This window comes from Anser cygnoides, chromosome 13, assembly GCF_040182565.1.
Source record: "Anser cygnoides isolate HZ-2024a breed goose chromosome 13, Taihu_goose_T2T_genome, whole genome shotgun sequence".
Taxonomy (NCBI): Eukaryota; Metazoa; Chordata; class Aves; order Anseriformes; family Anatidae; genus Anser; species Anser cygnoides.
Window position 1 is genome coordinate 13,279,811 of NC_089885.1, and position 20,175 is coordinate 13,299,985.

General features: G+C 49.9%; 1 protein-coding gene across 1 annotated transcript; it reads right to left on the bottom strand.

Annotated features, from left to right (window-relative positions):
* Nucleotides 1–1,407: 1,407 nt before the first annotated feature.
* Nucleotides 1,408–12,720, bottom strand: FRMD7 (FERM domain containing 7). The gene is given in 13 exon segments (XM_048076155.2): nucleotides 1,408–2,670; nucleotides 2,672–3,268; nucleotides 3,409–3,484; nucleotides 3,574–3,642; nucleotides 3,862–4,025; nucleotides 4,143–4,238; nucleotides 5,373–5,520; nucleotides 5,685–5,799; nucleotides 5,900–5,997; nucleotides 6,716–6,794; nucleotides 8,013–8,055; nucleotides 8,429–8,533; nucleotides 12,537–12,720. Coding segments are annotated over 13 exon segments (2,094 nt in total). The 5' UTR covers nucleotides 12,594–12,720; the 3' UTR covers nucleotides 1,408–2,223.
* Nucleotides 12,721–20,175: the final 7,455 nt, after the last annotated feature.

The window sequence follows — 20,175 nt, forward strand, 5'->3', positions numbered from 1 at the left end:
TCCTGGAGGTTTGTGCACTGTAGTTTTACGTTGAACCCTCCCAGTCAGGCTGCTTATCTGTTCTGGGCTATGCTCAAGGTAAAGCTGACCTGGGCCAGCCTTCCATGTCTCCACATGATTTCAGGACCTAACAGTGATTGTAGGTTTGCCTGTGTGCTTAAGGTATAATAACCCTTTAAGGGATGTTCTCTGGGGCCTACGTGTAAATTCTGTAGTTGAATCACTACAGCTATTTTTTCCCCTCACCACACCATGCATGTAGATTGCCATACTTAAATGCTGCATTGAATGGCAGTTCTTGCTGTTTCCATGGAGAAAGTAAACTTTCTATTTATGCAGAGTTTTTTTCCTTTTTTTTTTTTCCTTCACCAGAATGTGTGCCAGTCCCAGAGCAGTATGTGGGGTCCAGGTAGTTCACAGCTTCTTCAGCCCAGAATAACCTGGAGCAAAAGCAAACTGTGCTCTCTTGTTGATCTAACACATTTCTTTGGGCAGCTGACCAAGAATGTGGTTGTTTTCAGCAGCATTCAGTGAGTCTCAGCTGCCTCTAAGACAATGAACGCACAGAGGGAAAGCAGCCTGGCAGCTCTGTGGAGCAATGAGGGCTGCCTGGGGGCTGTGAGCTGTAGGGGAAGGTGGGTTGAGGTGCAGATTGCCTTAGCTGCAGCAGCTTGGGCCCCATCCAAAAGGAGGAAACGAAAACTCTAGTGTGAACAACTGTTTTTTTTATTATTATTTTATTGTCCAGTAAGACAAAAGACAGCAACGCACAGTGAGGCAGTAACCATGAACCTAGTTTTTTTCACACTTATTTTCCATCCCTGCCCCAGCTTCCTTGTTCCTGAAATCCCTTCAAGTGGTTTGCACTGCTTTCTCAACCATAGGTATTACGGAGCTGTTCTTCTCCTCATAGTCATGTCCTGCAGTTTTACAGAGTTGTTCTTAAAGAAAAGTAATAAGAACTATAAACATCTTACAGAAGTAGCATCATTCTCCTGTTTTCAGAGTAAATTTCCTGTGTTTTTAGGGTAATAAGTTCTTTGTAATAAAAACATGTCTAGGAAGTATCTATACCTTTTCACTTCAGGGAGCAATGCACAAATAAGTAATCTCCCTCCTGCTGCCCTATGGATGGTGAGAAGCTCCCTCTCCTGCTCTTCTATAACTAGAAACGGCCCTGGTAAAAATAACATTGCATTCATGTAGCAAACAGGAACGTTTAGAAGCACCATGGTTACAGCAGCCTTCCTAATGCCAAAAGGGTAAGCACCAGCTGCCTCTCTTTCCTGCCCCCCTCCTGAGAGCTTTTTCCCCATGCTGCTTGGTGGAGGCCTGATTTGGGGGAGCAAGACCATCCTCTGCATGCCTCACTCCCCCCAGGTTTAAGCAGGACAGTGAGGTGCCTGGGCTATGGAGCTGCTGACAGAAAATAACAGCTAATAGGCCTAAGAAGAGTGGAGCTATACCTCATCATTCATTAACCCACTTACTACAGCTCAGAGTGGGATGCTGCTTAATGATTTACGAGTGCTGCTATGATATTTCCTGGGAAGGATAATGCCCTAAACTGGCCAGGGACAAGACAGAGCTGCTCACTTCCTACATGGCTCCAAGCATCACAAAGAGCACCCCATGTGTGGCACCCTGTCCTGAGGACTGGGTGTTCCTGCAGCATTGGCGCAAGGAGGGGCAGGAGGCTCTGTGCTGGGGCATTGACAGCTCCAAGAGCAGACATCTCTGCTCAGCTTCCCCTGACCATCCTGCTCCTCTCCCAAGGGGCGTCACAACACTCATCCCACCATCAGGTTTCCCTGGAGTTGTGAAAAACTAATGTTTAAGATCTTCCATAAAATGTCTTTTTTTTTTTTTTTTAATTTTCTTCCACCTCACTGATGAAGACTTGAGTGGCTGAGCTCTGAGCGTGGCCTGCTTGGACTGGATGCAGTGTTTGTGCAGGGCTTAAGAGAGAGCCCCTGCCCATCTGGCTAAAGCTGGACCTCTGCATGTGAAAAGCCTGGTGGCAGAGATGCGCCGGTTTCGAGGTGTGACGCAGGAGATGGGGACCTCTGAACATTCCCAGCTGTCCCTTAACACTTCCTCTACAGCTAAGAGCACTCACACAACATGAGCCCATCACAACGTTTCGCAAGCAGGACTGTGACCATTCTGTGGGTCCGGATCAGTCCCGGCCACCTGTGGCTCCTTTCAGCCGGTGTGAGGCACCTAAGTGAAATACCTGGAGGCCCCCCTGGAAGTCCTCTCTTCAGCAGCGCCGGTCGCGCAGGACACCTCTTCATCCTCTTCTTCCAGCTGGAGGCTGCCGGAGGACAGCCGCACCCGAGCCATGGGCGACCGCAGCACCCGGCCGTACAGGGAGCAGTATTCAGCGGCCAGGAGGTCGGAGTCGGAGTCGCTGGACTCAGTGCTGCTGCCCACGTAGCGCTCGGCGGGGTGCCGCGGCCGTGGCGTGAGGCCTTGCTGGGCCAGCGCGTGCCGTAGGATTCCTGCCTTCCGGCTGCTCAGGGCAGGGCGTGGGCCCAGGGGCCTGAACTCCGAGCCGTAGGGGAAGCGGATGGTTTTCATGTCCGACTGGCTCCAGGACCGTTTGGGAGGCTGCTCTTGAAGGCCGTAATCAAAGGAGCGAGCCAGCGACCTGCTCCCCCCTTCTGGGGCCTGCACCGGTGCCCACAGCCCTGTGCGAAGCCTCGTGCTGTAATTCCCCCGTCCAGGCAGCGCTTGGGCTCCACTTGGGTGTTTTTGTGGCCGTGGGGATGCATCCAGCGGCTGCTCCTGCTGCCTCCTGGCTGGGCGTTTGCGCGTGGCACAGGGGCTGTGGCGGCCTGTCTACGTAAAAGAGGACCTGCGGGGCCGGGGTGGCCAGTGGCTGGGGGCATGGCACGTCTGTGTACACCAGCGGCCTCGTGCTGACCTCCCGCATGTTGCCCACCGAGGTGCTCTTACTGTTCCCAGCAAACTTGTGGTGGGGCCGAAAGGATGTCAAGGGGTTCCTGGAGCCGAAGAGGTCGGCGGGCTCCCACGCCCGCTCCAGCTCCAGCTCGGCGTAGAGCAGGGGGAAGGCGGAGCTGCTCTTGGAGTGGGGCAGGAAGACGGGGGCTGCTTCAGGCTTGGAGCGCTCCAGCTCGGCGGCGAACGTCACCTCCGTGGTGGAGCTGCAGCAGCGGCTGTCCAGCGTGGGCTCCGAGGTGTGCACCCCGTTGGCGGTGCGGAAGGAGCCCCGGCTGCCATAGGCCAGGCGCAGCTCCTCCACCTGGCGGAAAACAAGGGTGTGCGGGCATCCTGCTCAGCCCCAGGCGGGCAGGGGGAGCGGAGCAGGGCCGGCAGCAGGATGAAGAGCCAGGGTTGTGGCTTGGACTCTGGCTGCCTCTTGGGCACATTGCGGGGACGTACCTGCTTGGACACATCTGTCAGGAGGTCCGGGGAAGAGCGGCACTGCCTCTCGTCATAGCGGGATGCATGGTGCTTCCTGCAAGGCCGAGTGCATGGGTGGATGCAGGGCCAGGATGCCCCCCCCCCCCAACACCTCAGTCCTGCCCCCCTCCCTGCCCTCGGTACCTCTCAAAGGGCAGGCTCTTCATCTTCGCCTTCCTCCCGTGCTCCAGCAGCTGTCTCTGTGTCCTCCCACTGCAGCAGCAAGGAGGAAAAGGTGTGAGCAGCACCATCGGCCCAGCCCTGGGCGGCCCCGCACCCTGGGGGAGGTGAGGGGACGCGGCAGGACCGGGGTGGCATCAGCAGGACCAGGGAAGCAGCTGTCAGGCATCAGCCTCTCGCACCCAGCCAGGGCAGATGTGAAGGGGAGGCTTAGAGCCTCTGCACACCAGGGCTTTTCCTCCGGGACTTTACCTGTAGCGGAAACTCGAGCCCTTGCTGCACAGAAGGGCTTTGGGCTTTGACTTGGGCTCTTCAGACAGCCGGAAGAATGCGTGGTACTCCACACACGTCTTCCAGAAAGCCTTGCAGGCATCCCTGCTCGCCATGGTGAACTCCAGCGTGTCCTTGCACAGTGCCTGTGTGGCCAGGGACAAGCACGCGGGTGTCAGGGGCGCGCTGGGCCAGGCTCTGCCGCTTGCCCTCGCAGTCCTGAGCTGGGCAGCTGCCTTAGCAGCTTAGAGAGACCTACTTACAGAAATGTTTGCGTGGAGCTTGATGAGAAAGTGCTTCCTCTTGAAACTCAGCTTGCGAATTTTGGACCAGTTGAATGTGTTGATCTTTGTATTGCCCTGCAAGGACGGACACAGCAGTTATACCCAGGATGGGGCAAGGTGCAGAAATATGACTGGCCGAGACCTGGGCTCTCAGGACACCACATGAGGCATTTCTACAGCTCTCACTGCCCCTGGGCCTGGGGAAGAGGCAGTGGGGATTTAGCATTTGACCCTCAGTTCTCTATCAGCTGATCCCAAGAGCAGGAATTAAGGCTCAGGGCTGAACTCTGCCTAATGAAGCTAACTGTAAAACTGCAGTAGTCCAAGAGAAAACTCTCAGAGGTCAAGGCAGAGTGTCCCATCCTCCCCAGCTCACAGGGCAGGTGAGGTGTTCATGCAGAATCTGCCTCCCAAAAGAAGTGAGATGGGAAGCACAGCAGAGCTCAGCTCATTTCCACGCCTTTAATGCCAGTTTAAGCAGACTGCAAGCATACCTTACCTTCATTACTGCTATGCATCAATTTGGATGCAGCCATGCAACACTCGTATCACAGCAGGAACAGATAAAGTTGTGCTACCCCGTGCTATGGCACTGGGACCCTCTCAGCTCTCTGGGAGAACCCAGATTCTCATGGGCTCGCAGATGCTCTAATCATGCATGCACACGAGGGGTGTTTATGGCTCTGAATAAATAACTGGGTCTGGCAGCACTAATTATGAACAGCAGACCCGCAGTTAGGATTTTTTTCTGCTCTGGCAAGATGTTCCCAGGTTGAAATTAGTCAGTGTGGGAGGCAAGCACTGTTTCACGCCGGCTGCGAGGAAGTCTGTATTTATTCCTCAGCTATGCTGTGATTACAACGTTATGTAATTGCACAGACATTAGGTGGCTATTTTTGCTGGAAGATTATACGGTGAATGCATGTGACGCAGCCATGTAACCTGTGGTGCTTACACGGCTGTGCCTGCAATGACAAGGGCCAGCAGAGCTTTGCCAGGGCCTGGGCAGGTGCAGCAGTGTGCAGCCAGTGCTGGCAGAGGTGCTGGGGCTGAGCCCAGGGTGATAGCCCAGAGCATCACCTCCCTGCCCAAGGTTTGCTAGGGTGCGCTTGCTCCGAGGGATTTGGGAGGGTTTAGCGCAGGTGAGGGGAGAAGGCTGAGGACGGGAGGTTATGGCCTCGCAGAGCCCACCCTGAGCCCCCAGCTTACCCGCAGGACCAGCACCCCCATGTGTGTCACGGCCAGGTTGATCTGCGTCCCCTCGCCGTCGCTGGCGGGGTGCGTGCGAATCCCATACATCTCCAGTTTCCTGGCCACGTCCAGCAGCTGGACGTCCGACTCAGCTGGCGTCTTCCCCCTGGAGACACAAACACACCGGAAAGTGACAAGAATGAAAAAGCAACTGCTGAAACGGGCTGAAAAGACAACGTTTTGGATGGGCGCATGCCAGGGTGCTGAGCACCCATGCTGCTGCTGGCCCTGTGTGCTGATGGAAAGGAACCCGTGCACAGCAGCCCTTACCCGTGCCTCCGGTGGTAGTGCATGATCTTGTTGTCCAGGTACTCCTGGTTGGGCAGGTACCTGTGGGTGGCCAGGTGCTGCTGGTCTGTCTCCTCGTGGAAGTCACCCAGCTCAGCTGTGGGGGGCACGGGGAGAGCGGGGTTAGGAGCAGCCCTTGCCATGCAGTCAAAGCAAAGCCCCGGTGCCCCCTGCTGCAGGCATGTGCCTGCCCTTACACTGCAGCAGGTGGGAGACGAGCAGCGCCGCGCTCTTGTCACTGCAGGGCAGCCGCCCCAGCGCCAGGTCCTTCTTGATCTGGAGCGTGAAGAGGTACCTGTGCAGGGGACAGGAGCTGCCCTGAGCGGGGACTCTTCTCAGGCCCCAGCTCAGCACAGCCAAGCTGTCCCCATGCCCGTCCCAGTGCTCGCCTGTGCCCCAACACAAGGGATGCAAGTCTGGGGCCGGGGGGGGGGTCATAGGAGGAGTGTGCAGCCCCTCCACGAGGGTACAGCTGGGCACCACCATGAGCAGCGTGCCCCTGCCGTTTAAATGGCCATTAATAGGTTTCAGAGCTAACATTCCTTTATGCTTCAGAGGGCATTTGTGTCTCCTCTCAGGGCTAATGTTCTGCAGAAGCACTGTATTGGTTTTATTCTTAGTTCCTGTTTGCAATGCGTTCGCTGAAATGTAAGAGCTAGCAATGTCATTTTTAAAAATAAAATTAAGGTTTTTTTTTCTTTCAGAACACAGCTTGAGGCAGGAGCTAGACTGAACAAAGTCAGACTTGGTGCTCAACTGCTAAAACGTTTGGCAGTAAACACACTGCAGCCTCTTAAGATGGCTGATTTTCAAGTGGTTTTTATATAAAAATAGAGCACCAAGATACTATTTGCAGTTTTGTTTTGTAAAGCACAGAGCTCTGGCAATACTTAGAATTACCATTGCTAACAGACAGGTTTGGTTGGATGAAGATAAGGATTTTTATACACATGCATTGCAATGGCAAAAACATGGGACTGTGCAATAAGGAAGGACCAGAACAAACACAGTACCTGGTCAGCTCTTCTCTCAGATGTCCGGGGTCCACTGGGAAAAATTTCACCATAAATTTGAAAAGAACCTCCTTAGGATCTTAAAACACAACATCTTCATAAGTTTTCTATTATGTGCCTAGTGAGAACATTTACAACTCTTTTCACACATGCTGTCTCCTTACAGAGCAAATTACCCTGCTCACTTACAAACCAGGGCTGGAAGCCCTGAGCATCAGGATCTCCGTCCTGCCTGGAAGGACCAGCCTGCCCCAACCCCTGGCATCCAGGATGGAAGCAAACGGGGAGTCGGACACCTCCAAATTATTCCAGAAAAAATGCCCCAGCATTTCTTTAAATTGTAAAGGACCCCGCCAGGAGCGGGATTGCCACATGGGTCCCCGCTGGAGCAGTGCTATGGGTGCTGCTCCGAAGTGTGGCCAGAGCCCCACTGTAGCAGCCATCAGAAGCTGTACGTTAAACCCTCAGCAAAAGCCCTGAGCTTTACCCAGCCCTGCAAGCACTCGGGATGCAACAGCTTCAGGGGAGGCCATTTGGGCAAAGCTGGTTTGTGGGACGGGCGAGAGCAAGCAGCCAAACCCCAGGCGAAGTGCAGGGAGGCGATTGTGTAGGCACCAACCACCCCAGGCCACCGCGGGATGGCTCCGGGACTCCCCCTTGTAAACACACGGGTCATGGCCTCGTGCTCTTGACCACTTGCTAGTCATCATGTATTTGGGAAAAATACTGTTTGGTTCATTATGGGGGTGGAAATGGGCTGATAGAGGTGCTGTGTTAACACGGGCCATGGATTCAGGTCAGGGTGCGCTGCATCACTGTGCAGCGGCGTGGGGGTCTGGAGGCTGCGGGGGAGCGGGGTCGCCGCACGCCTGTGAGGCACACGGTTAACACTGCTCTACACGGGGCTCGCGCTGTGTGGGCATCTGGGCTGCTAAGAGCTGCAAAGGGGAAAGGAGGACACTCAGAGAGCAATTCCTACTGCTCTGCCAGCACAGCAACATGCACACACACGCACGCGCGCGTGCACGCAGCCGCCCCTGCCCCTCCGCCAAGCTGTCAGGGTATTAACGGCTCAGGCCTAAAATGGTGCAAAAAGCAGATTGCAAAGGCAGTGGCGTTTCTGCAGGATTTTATGTGGACAACGCTGTTTTTGCAAACAATTCTGCCCAGCTTCACACCATACGGATAGCTCAGGTAAATGCCAAAAACCCGAGCTCCCGTCCTCAAGCCCAAGAAACTACACAAATGTGCCCCCACTGGTAGCGACTGAGATGAGTTTTATTTTTGAAATACTTACTTTTGACTTGCTTTGTTATGGGTTTTAGTGGCTCCAGCCAGACCTGAAATAAGGCAATGAACTGAGTGAATGAACAGCACAAGGGCAGTGGGAATAAAAGCAGGAGCATCGTGCTGGAACACCACAAAGGAACACTGGTTAGCTTGGGGACTGCCACAAACTGTCCTGCTGGGGCTGCGCTGCTTGCCACAGACGGTTACGGATAAACCCTGTGTGCTGTGGCTGTCACCAGCGTTTTGCCGACCAGGTCATGGCTTGTGACTCCAATTTTCAAGGTTTTTTTAGCATTATGGCAAGCCTTCCCGATTTCGATTTTCCACCCAGTATTTCGTGGAGGTTCCAGCACCTGCAGCAGCGCGGGCTGTTTCTGCCTGGCTGTGGGCACTGCAATGGGGCCGTGCTGCAACTGCACTCACGTGGTTCCCGGCCTGGCTGCGAAACTCCAGCCCGAAGTACTCCTTCTCCGCCAGGTTGAGGTGGCTGCAGGTGAGGTTAAACAGCCCTTTTCCACAGGATTTTTGCTAGTGAGCAAACAGACCAGGGAAGCAGCAGGTTAGGCAATGCTGACAGCAGTGGTGAGAGGATTTCAGGGATATTGGGAAGACGATTTAGCCCCCTCCCTTCAGCTGAGATAGGCTGTGGGATTTTTCCAAATTGTGCCACAGCAAAACCTTACTCTGCTGATGGCTTTGGTATGTGGGACAGGATGAGAGCAGCTGTATGATATTTACCTCAGCTCTTGGAAGCCAGATTCCTCCCCACCACTTCTCACCTTTATTAAGGAACTTAATAAATCAGGAGGGGAAGGAGGAGGAAAGAAATCTCAGTCTCACCTTGCCTGTTGCAGCCGTTGGGACAGCTCTGTCCCTGGCTGGAGCCTGTGGACGGACACACTGCCTGGACCAGGGACAGGCAGGCAAAGGTGCACAGGTAACTGCAAACCGGGGCACGCCACCGGTGCGGCCAGCCCGCAGGCAGATGGCCAGGATGAGCTGCCATTAATGGTAATTAACAGCAACTGGACCTTGCAGAGATCCTGTGCATTGGGCCCTGGGTCATCTGCGAACTTCAGCGATGCTAATTAAGTGGCACTACACACTGATAAGGGAGGCCAGGTTTATGTACACCCAGGAAACAGAAACACTTGGAGGGCATTTGGCGTTGTCACCACACTGCCCGACTCAGCTGGGGAATGACCTGGCAGGCCAGAAAACCCCGAAGATGACCACGGAAATGACCAAACCCAGCAAAAATCCATGTTCCTAAATCATTAACCCGGGAAAAGCAGCCCAGAAATGAGCAGTGGCCAGTGCAAAGGCCAGGTGGGGTAGGGGAGTCGTGCGGCACGGCCTGCGCAGGGGTGGGAGGGGACGGGTGCTGGCGGGGCTGCATGCTAATGACCGCCTTTCACAGCTTCTCCCCGCGTGAAATTGCTAGCTCCGTGCTGTAAGGCTGCTGAAAAGTGATAGCGTAATAACAGCATTCGCTCCGCAGCACTCCCGGTTCTCCCCGAAATTACTGGATCACAGAGGTAATTAAAACAATTATAATTGTTGATTCCCAAGCTAGAATTTTCCAGCATGAAAGGCCTTGGCCTTTGTCAGGCATCCAGGGAAGACAAGCGTTTCCTACCAGGTTATTAGCCACCACGTCTGCGGGCAGCGAGCCGCTCTCCTCGGCGCGTGCAGACGGGGCTGTGCTGCACTGCAAAGCAGGCGCGCGACGTGCGGGACTGGAACCTACGTCCCAGCCTAAATGTGCCGCTGGTGGTGCATACAATGATGCTGCAGGGCCGGGGCAGCACCCACAGGCAGAAACCTCAGCAGCGAGGCCGATAGAAAGGAGGGGCTGCACGCACCCTTCCTCTATGTGCTGGGAGCAGATGGGGCTGTACGCAGGGTATGAAATGGAGTGGCACGTCCAGAAGCAGACAGCAGCACGTGTGATGCACGGGGACGTGCACAGCCTTCTCCAAAGGACCTCCTGGCAGCACACGTGCTCCAAGGGCAAAGCCACATTTCAGCGGCTTTTCCTGTCAATACACCCAGCAATGTGTTTTGGGGGGGGCAAATTGCTGTGACCATACCCCACCACCTTGGGAGATGGCCCCCCCACGCTGGCCATGCTGGTGTCTTCTGTGTGGCTGCAGTTGGTGTGCAACGCCATCGACCAAAAGCCACCAGCCCTGGTGCTCCCCACCCCCTTGCTGGACCAGCTTGCGTGCAGCCAGCTCTATGCACCTCCTTTCAAAAATTCCAGTCTTTTCTCATTAGAAGGGACACGAGACCAAGGGAGACTTTGTCCTTCACTCAGTTCCAGCAATTAGTTTCCCTGGCTTGTTTGGTTTCCCTTTTCTTTCTTTTTTTTTTTTTTTTTTTCCTTCCCAATGAATCTTGCCCTGTAGCAAAGTCTACTTGCAAAGACGCGAACCCTGCGAACACCCAGCCTTTGTGAAGCTGTGAAGTGGATCATGCTCTTTCTGTGCTTCTCCCAAGGCTCCAGGGGCTCAGGGCTGCTTTGTTTAAACCCTTTCCAGAGAGAAGAGTGGCTTTATAGGCAAGAGCACGCACCAGTTCACAGCTTTAGATATCTGGGGCAGGGGAAAGATGTAGGGAGGCAGCTTTGCAAGGTCTCCTCTCAGTGCCAGAGGCCAGTGAATGCGGACGCGGGGCTGTCTGGGTGCCAGGGCACTGGGGCAGGGCATCCCAGTGTCCTCCCAAGTGCAAGGTGCTGGGCCCACTGGAGCACGCAGGGATGTGCCGGCACCAGGCTAGTCTTCCCCTGCCATGGGATCACCTCGTTACACCCCCAGCAGATTTTTAACTTGCCAGCTGGGAGTGCAGCCGCAGTGCCCTCTTGCAGAGCTGGCCCTGGTGTGTGGCCGCAGGGGGGGTACCAGTCCTGGCCACCTGCAAAAGTCTGGCCACACGTGCTGGCAGCTGCTACCCATGCGAGGTAGGTACAAACGCACACAGTGAGCGCAAGGCATCAGGCCCACTGTGTTTTCTCTCTGCTGTCTTTCTCCCAGCCATTATACTGAAGTACTAGCCATTGAAAAGAGCTTTCCAAAGTCAGGTTTAGGAAGAGTTGCTTGAAATGTATGCTCAAGACTTAGCCCAAAGCGGTCCTGTTATAATGGAGACCTCACTAATTCGGCTACTCATTTATCGCAACCACGCAGCATGAAACGCATAGGATGCCTAAAAGGGGTTTCCACGACCCTTCCTTGCTAAAAAAGGAATCAGCTCCGAGTCCCTCTAATGGAAGCCACTTGCTGCAATAACATGTTGTGCTGAGCTGTAGGACTGTAAGTGTTTTGGGAAATAAGAAAGCAGAGATGGATAAAATGCAGCAATATTGTAACAGCAGCATCTTTCAAATTGTCTTTTACTGTGCCCTGATCTAATTGATAAAAAAAAATAATAATAATAATAAAAAAAAGACTAATCTCATTTTTAAGCAGACTCCAGGTCTAGGATACATTAATTAAACTAAATCAGACAACTTCCATACCAGTCCAAGAGATGAAATTCCTTTGCAATCCTCTTTTGTGCAAAATTGCCATTGCAAAGAAACTGAACAGTACGTTGAGACCAAGTAGTTCTTAGGCTATGCTATAAAAAAGAACAGGAATGTCTAAGAAATGTAAAAGAACTTGAAAAAAATGGTTATCTATAAAACACGCTGGTCCCATAAGATATGTAGGTAAGGACTAGAACAGATCTACCTGAGTTATCTAATTTGTTTAGCTACTGTGATTATCAAATCCTAACCAACAGCAATTGCTCAATGACACTTGTAATTCTAACACATAGACAGGACAGCCATTACATTTAGTTTCAGTTATCTATACACACGCACACCCACATATATATAAATCTAATACCATAGATACTGATGCCTGACATTTAAAACATATTCCAGCAGTCAATATTCAAAGCTAGTGTTTGCTAAATACGAATTATTAATGACAGTGTGTTTTGGGACACTGTCATACAGAAAACAAGACACAGTGAGTTTTTTTCCTCAGTTATCCCCCAAACCAGTTTTCCTTTTTAAACAGAATGCCCAAGAAGAGACACATACAGATGTTTCTCACCACAGGTAGTGTAGTTTATTTAACTACTGCTATTTTTATTCTGTTCTCAGATTTTTCTTCCTTGTTGAATGCTCATGCTGGCAGCCAGACAAATACGAGAACTCCGCACTTGTCAAGAACATCACTTCATATTTGCTGATTTCCAAAAGATAACACCAGATAAATAAAAGCCATTCCTCCTTCTTTATAAGTAATTCCAATAAGAGGAGAGAGTGGGAGTGTGTTGGTGCTGAAAGACACTTAGCAATCAGCACTGTGAGCTTTTTTTAAGCTTTTTGTTTGTTTGTTTTTGCTTGTTTTGTCTTTTTGCTTTGCAAAGCTGAAAACCAGAAGCTAGCAGAGAACATTAGAGAGCTATGCAATCCTGCAGAGTAGAAATGACTTCACTAATTAGCACAAAAACCAATAATATCATACCCACTTACATCAACTACAAAGATCTTCTGGGAGTCATCCAGGAACTGGACTTTCAGATGCAGCATCCTCGAGCATGCGGCTGAGCGTGCAGCAGGCGCGGCGTCCTAGTGCTGTGAGCAGGGAGCCCTGACTCCTCGCTCATAAATAATTTCCTTCTCAGCTGGATGCAGAAGGCTGCAGTCACAGATGTGGAGTGGAGGTTGCAGCAAAGGAGTGGAATGTCTAAAACCAAGTCAAAAAAATTACTGATGCCTCCCCTGGTCTGAACATCACCACTACACTGCAGGATACTTCCCCCCTGTGAATGATGCTTCTGTCGCTAGGGGAGAAGGCTGTGCACCGGCTCTGCAAGAGTCACAACGATGGGGAAGAGCTGGTAAACATGCAGTTTTACAGCTCCTGGTGAGAAATGTGAGGGCAAAGCAAGCCCAGGTTTTACACAGCAGGGTCAGGGAGCAGCTCCCCTGCAGAAGTCATGGAGCAGTGAGCATCACCTGCGCTTTGCTCTGGTTAAGGTGCATTGAAACATTTGCTCGCTAGCAGTCTTGCGTTTGGCTGGTGTGGCAAGCCTCTTGGTAGGTCAGGTCCTATCAGCCCAGCAGATGCATGTGAACCTGGCAGGAGGGCTGATGGACTTCACCAGAGACCCCAAAACGTTTCCTGCTGAACCAAAATGCCGTGGGAGCCCTTCTTGGGGAGGCAGAGGAGGGCCTGGGGCGTGCCAACCCCCACCCCATTCTCTGTCCTGTTCCTCTGACTGCCCCTTGTCCCCCTCCCTGAGTGCTTGGATGACGGCAGTGTGGGAGCCCCCACTCACAGAAAAAAGAGGCAGTGAGTACATGAATGCACCAAAATGCAGCCACTGGACTGTCACAGGGGATCACTATTGCTGCTCCCGGAAAAAAAGCCCCAACCACTCACAGTCCTGGGGGACTCAAAGCAAAGCTAAAAAGCCACATTAAGTGCTGCTGAGATTTTGCTTGTTGCTTTCCTCTCAGTTTCCACTGAAATATCCACTGTCAGTGACTCCAGGCAGCTGAGCCATTCGCTGTGGTCCCTCTTACACTTCCCAAATATTCCTGGCAATGGTAGGACAGAGCCTGTCAGGGCACATGCTTACCTTGCTCTCTGGGCTGCAGAGAGGAAAAAAACCTACAGAACCAACTTCTTATTAGTATTCTACTGACTGGGACAAAATAAATAAATAAATATATAAATATATAAATTGAAGCTAATCTGCTTTTCCATGTGAATCTGCTCTGCAAAGCAGGTGAAGTAATCTGCCAGTGGCGAGGGAAAGGGGCTGGCTGTGCCAAGTGTCTGGTCACTGCCTTGTGGGACCGAATGTCTTGTGCTTTCCTTGGCCCGGGATTCACGCTCGTTGTGTCACTGGAAGGGGGCAGCGTCACCTGCAGACCTCCCAAAGAGGACCGAGCGCCTCTTCCTCAGCATGACCGTGCCAGACGGAGCTGCCGGAGAACTTCCACCCAGGCAGGGAGCTCCTCGAGGAAGCAGCACGGTGGCTTGGCTGCTGTCTCTGGCCACAGGCTCAGGTGAAGCTGAAGTCTTGGCTGAACAGCGTGAGGCACAAGGAGCACAGTTCATTAACCAGCTGGTTAAAAAGCCTGAGGTAGGGCACTGATACTGCAAAACAGGTAAGTTTCTTTCTGGAACAGGATTCCTGCAATGTTCCTGCTCTCTATGCTGGGGTCTTGGCTTAGGTACCAGCTGCTTTATTTATTTATTTTAATGCCTTACCTCACCCACCCCCACCCCCCAAAAAAAAAAATAAAAAAAAAAGTAATTTCAAAAACTGAAGTCTGAAAGAACTAGACTTGTTAAAAAAAAAAAAAAGAGAAGAGAGAGGAAACAGCAATGGTCTATTTCTTGATATATGCAGGACCATGCCAGGATGACCAGCCGGCTGGGCTCCTGAGCTATGAGGGAAACAAAGAAATAATTTGAAACTGCAGAAAAGATCTGAGTTAGGTGCTAAGAAAGACCTGTAAACTGTGAGGCAGGGGAAATACTAGAGCAGAGAGTCCAAGCAAACTGGGTCCTGCCACGGGGCCGAGGAAAGGATGAGCTGAGTCCTTTCAGCCAGCCTCGTCTCTGACTCCATGCATGAGCACAGATGCCTCCTGCTTGCAGTCTTGCATTAGTAAGGAGACTTCCCAATTGATGCAATCATTCCTGGAATGCCTGTTGCTGATGATGACAACTGGAGACCTGTGTGGGCAGGGGAAGCAACTGGAAGGAAAAGGAAAGCGTTTATGTTGCTCATTCAGTGGGAGGCTGCCAGCAAGCGCGCCGCCACTCTGCAGCCTCACACTGTCAAAGTACAGGCCCATCCCTGGATTAAGAAGGTTGTGCATAAATACTTCGTTAATTTGTTGTTGAGAAAAGATCATAAGGACATCTGCCAAAGTGGTATTCATTGACAGTTCTCAAATGGGACTATTCACAGAAATATATCAGTGATTAGTCCAAAACAAAAAAGTTCCCTAAAGTTTTAACAATGACTATTATTTTTCATTGATTTCTCAAGTCATTATATTTTGAGCATATCTCAACAGTTACAAGTGACCAGCCAAGTCCTGCCCTTCCAGAAACTTCTGCACCAGAACCATTCTATTTATTGAATATAATAAACAATGATACATTCGCATTTCCATCAAATTTTCTTGCCAAACATCAGTTAAACAGTCTGACATCACTCTGCTGTAACTTATTACTCATAAGTAATTGCTGGGAAAGTAGAAGCGGTTGCATTTTTAATTTTGTGTTTTAGGTAGGTTTTGCCCATTAGCTTCCAACAGCAGGATGAGGCCACGCTTTGCTTTGACACCAGAAGGTGACATTATGCAGCAGCGTAATTTGCCCCCGGTTTGCCCCAGTCCTACCCAAGAAAAGGTTGTGTAGTGTTTCAGATGCTTGGTGACTGCTCTTCTTGCTAGAATTCCCACTGAGGGCTGTACTTATGGCAACGCAACATCACAAATTACTCACTGAAAGAAGCTCCACAGACACCCCGGTGTTCATCAGCGTTAATATATTCTGTCTGCAAAACTTGATGAGGCTGGCAGGAGGGGACCAGCCTCGATGCCTGAACTCTGACGAGAGGACTGATGTTCAACACCCCTGGCGTTAGGCTGGAAATGAAGACAAGTATAAGGAAGAATTGTGCCGTCTGCCAGTCTCTCACCAGGTGGTGCCAGGGCAGGTGATGACACAATTACACACTAGCTGTATGAATTATTTGCATCAGTGTTCAGCTGGGAAGTATTGCAAGATAAACAAGGGGCAGGACTTTTCGGAGTGGTCCAGCTTCCGTGCAGGCAGCTCTCCTGCAGGCAGGCATCCCAGCCAAACCAGCAGACCCGTGTTCATCACAACCTGCAGGCGTCTGTCTGTGTGGGAGCAGAGGGTGACTCTGACGTGGTAAGAAGCATGTTGATGTTTCAGCTGTTGGACCAGGTTGCAATTAAAAAAACCAAACAAACAAAACCAGAAAAAGTAGGTTCAGCTTTATTTAAGCACTAAGTCAAATTCAGAGTCAATCACCCTGCTCCTCCTGCTTTTTTTTTTTTTTTTTCAGTGACAATTTCTGATATCCAAGGAAGCAGTCGTATCAGATCTTATTCTCATAATGACATTTTTGCTTCTGTCTCAGCAGCTGAGATAAATAACAATTTTTACCAAGACGTAATAATAGAGTAGGAAAAGAAAAATAACCCTTAATCATGCACGAAAAGTCTCCGAGTGTGATCTGCAATTCCAGACACCCAATAGACAAATTAACTGTAAGTGCAAAACTTTCTTGGCAGTCTTATTAAGATACACTCTGACCATGCTACCGAAGTCCTGAAATCTAAATTTATCTCAGTTATTCTTCTGTTCTCAACCTGCACCCAACCACGTTTGCTCTCCAGGGACGGAGCACAGCCCCGCGCTATGAAGACCATTGCCAGGAGGAAACCGAGCCTTGCTTCCAAGCTCCCTCTCGTGGTTCTCGTGCCCAACAACCAGACAGCGCAGGTGTGCACAGATGGTGAGCGATTCAGCGCAGCAATAACCCTACCTACCATGCATTGATGTATACTGCTAACTTTTCTTCGTTTTTCAGATGCTGTGTAAAAACTATTATCAGGCAGTGACGAAGGCAGCTTGCTTTATGCTAATGCTATATAAGAAACTTAAATAATGGTACAACTCTGGTATTATCCAGAATACAACGTTGTCTCATTTTTAATGCGTCCGTCGTGCTCCGTTGTTGGCACAGCTAGATAAAAAGCACTCAGGGATGTTTAATTCTAACAGCTCGCTTCCAAGACACAAGAAAGCAATTTATACAGAAAAAGGAAGCCTCATGAACATATCAAGTCAAAGGAGCACTGATTCCTCCATAGACTCAGGCGTGTTTCAGCTTTCAGTCATTTCTGGCTGGGGAGATGCATCTCCCTACATCTATGTAGTAGTACAAAAAGTCGGACGAGGCTATACTATCCTCAATTTGCTTCAAGCATGAACACTTCACGGTCCACTTGCATGTCTCCACGTCAACAAGGTAAAGGTAAATTTACCTGTAAAGCAGAGGTCCTGTGACAAGGTCTCAGGATGCCTAGGCTCTCTGTCCTTGTGAGTGTTGTCAGGAAGACAAACCAAGCAATCCTCCCCCTCGGGCTCGCCAAGGGTAGCATGCAGATCTTTCCCAACTTACGCCCCAAAGGGAGAAAACGTCAGACCCCAGCTAGGAATGAATATCGATTTCAACATACACGCACTACACTGCAGAAACCTGAATGACAGGTGGGTAGTGTCTGCCCTTCTGCTCACGCAGCTCTGGCGATCGAGAGTTAGGAGACCATAAACAGCAGCAACTCTTCAGACGGGAATGAAAGGTGATAAGGTAATAAAGGCAGCTTCCTTTGCTGATCATCATCAGGAAGGATCCTACGGCTAAAGGCTGACTCTGAGGAAGCTGCCAAATTAAGTCTGCAGTACCAGATGAAGACACTGAACCCTAGAGAAAAGGATGGACTTCTAAGGAACTATATTGCTTATTTTCATGACAGATGTGGTTTCCCTCTTGGCTGGAGACAACCAGCTCTGGCTGAGTAAGCCTTGATTACATCTAGGCAAAGAAACGCACGTGTTCTCAAGGTGCCTCCAGGCTAATGGATCAGACCCATCTCACCATATAGATCTTGATCCTGCATTTTGTTAACATGTTTCCCTCCCAGGTAGTCTCTCTTCTCCCACTCACTTCCTTTGCTTTTATTCTTCCTTTAAAAACCCTTATCACACTTCAGTCCTATTAAGGCCCACCAAATTCCAAGTATATAGCTCAAAGCAGAGCTGAAGTTGAGTCAAAGCCATTCTTCACAGCAGGAAGCAGAGGACAATAGAGCAGCATCCATCTGAAGTTGGGAACTTGGTAATTTTGCAGTGATCAAAGGCAACCCCTGTTTTACAGTTCCTCTTCCAGGGCCTTCTGGCAGAGGGTGGAAGCTGAAAGACAGACGTGTTTCAAAGAACAGGAAACATTCCTACACCATGACTGGCAAAAAGTTTCAGGGGTACATTCGTAAAATCTTTCTAAACCATTAATTTTGGCCACAAGATAAAACAATTCAGATGGCCCGAGATAGCGTGCTGACAGTTAATAGAGAAACGGCCTACATAGTTAAAATGTTTGTTCAGAGAGGTAACTAACAGATTTTCCCCAAAAGAAACCACTCACAGCCAGACTCCAAAGTACTTCCAACCACAGCTTGACCCTAGGACAGGCCCTGAAGCTAAAATCTTTATTCAAACCTATTAGAAAATACATTTGCATTACTGAGATTAAACATAAGGCATTTGGCAAGTCTGTGCTAATTCCTGGAACATCAAATGGAAAACAGTGCCAGGATCAGTAATGTGACTGAGGTCATAGAAATACAGGGCTGCAAGGGACTTCAGGAGATCCCACATGACAACCCAGCATACTGAGGCAGGAGCCATACGTACCACACAAGCTCCTTCCTTCAGCAAATGGTTATCCAGTGTTGCCTTCAAAAATTCTCCATCACCTCCAAATGCAGCTTGCTCCAGCACGTCAGCCATCCAGTGAGAGGTTTTCGCTGATTTCCAACATAAATCAGCTTTGCTGAAAATTCTGTTTATTTCTTCTTGCTTTCCCAGAGCGGTCATGCTATGGATGACTACACGGACATTCCTAATTTGCTTTTAATTGTCTAAGCTCTTTTACAGTGGTAGGATGAATCCCAGGCTGACAATTAACGATCCTATCTGCCAGTTCCCAAAGGGACAAGTAGCCCTTAAGGAATGTTACAAACAGCAAATATATTTTCTCTTTTCTGGGCTGACCAGATAATTTAAATCTAATGTCAAGGCAGATCTTCTAAGGACATAAAAATGGAGAAAATAATCAGCCTAGAGGCAGAAGAAAAAAAAAAACAAACTTGAAGAGCCAGACATTTCCCAGAAAGCTGACTATCTGAATTACTGTGTTCACTTATTTATTTTATCAATTGTTATTACTCTATTTCGTATAAGCATAAGAAGTCTAAATCAATTCTATTGTGTAAAGTATTTCATACTTTCATACAAAAGTATGAAAGACTTCTCATAAATCTGAAAAAAAAATCATTTTGATTTTTAGATCTAGCCCACTTATTTACATTCAAGAAATGAAACGTCAAAATTATTCTACTATGCAATATGAAAATTATTCTACTACGCCAGTGCATCTGATTCCAGGTAAGCCTGAGCACCTCGTAGCCTTAATGCAGTCTTCACTTTATGCCCCCCAAATTAACATTTTTCTTCCAATTAAGAACTGAGGTTACCCAGTAGCCAGCAATGTCTCAGAGCCTCAAATGCCGTGTAAGCTTCATCACTGAAAATATGATTTGGAGGAAGTAAGTCACTGTTAGAAAGCACATTCAAACAGAACCTGCAGAACACAGACACATCAGAAAACAAACATAAACAGCAAATGCTTCCCTTCGTTGAGCGTTTTTCGGTTCCTGCAACGCAAGAGACTCTTCCCCATCAGTGGCTGCAGTTAACTCTGGACTTTTTGAAGGGACATGAGGAGAACCACAGCTTCGAGGGTGATCTTTTAAGACTGATTCCGTGCTAAATATACTGGCTCCATAAAGAAAAAAATTTATCCCCCACAATCTTGTAGTTGAACTGTATCACTGCTGCCAGCAAAGCTATTGTAAGCTCAATGCTGCCCTCAACAGAGACAAGAAATAATTACAGGTAGGATTTGACCTTTGAATTGAAAAACACAGTTGCTGATTTACAGCTGAAAGTCCATCTTCTCTGCTCCTCACAGCTGCACTTCTCTGCTCCTCAGCAGCTGTACTGACCAGGCAGAGCTAAAAGCGAAGCACCCTTTATTATTTCACTTTCACACTGTGCAGAGCACAGGGCCACAGCCACCTCATCTCTTGACTGAACTTGCCCGCAGCCGCAGTAGCTGTGCGCACACTTCCTCCAGCTGCCAAGCGAGCGGTGACTCAACCAACAAACGACTGAAGCGCCTACCAGCAAGCCGAGCTAGCAGGGCTGCTGACTTTTCAGCAGAGATAACTCAAACAGGTCAATAGACACTGTTTTAGAACCCGTATC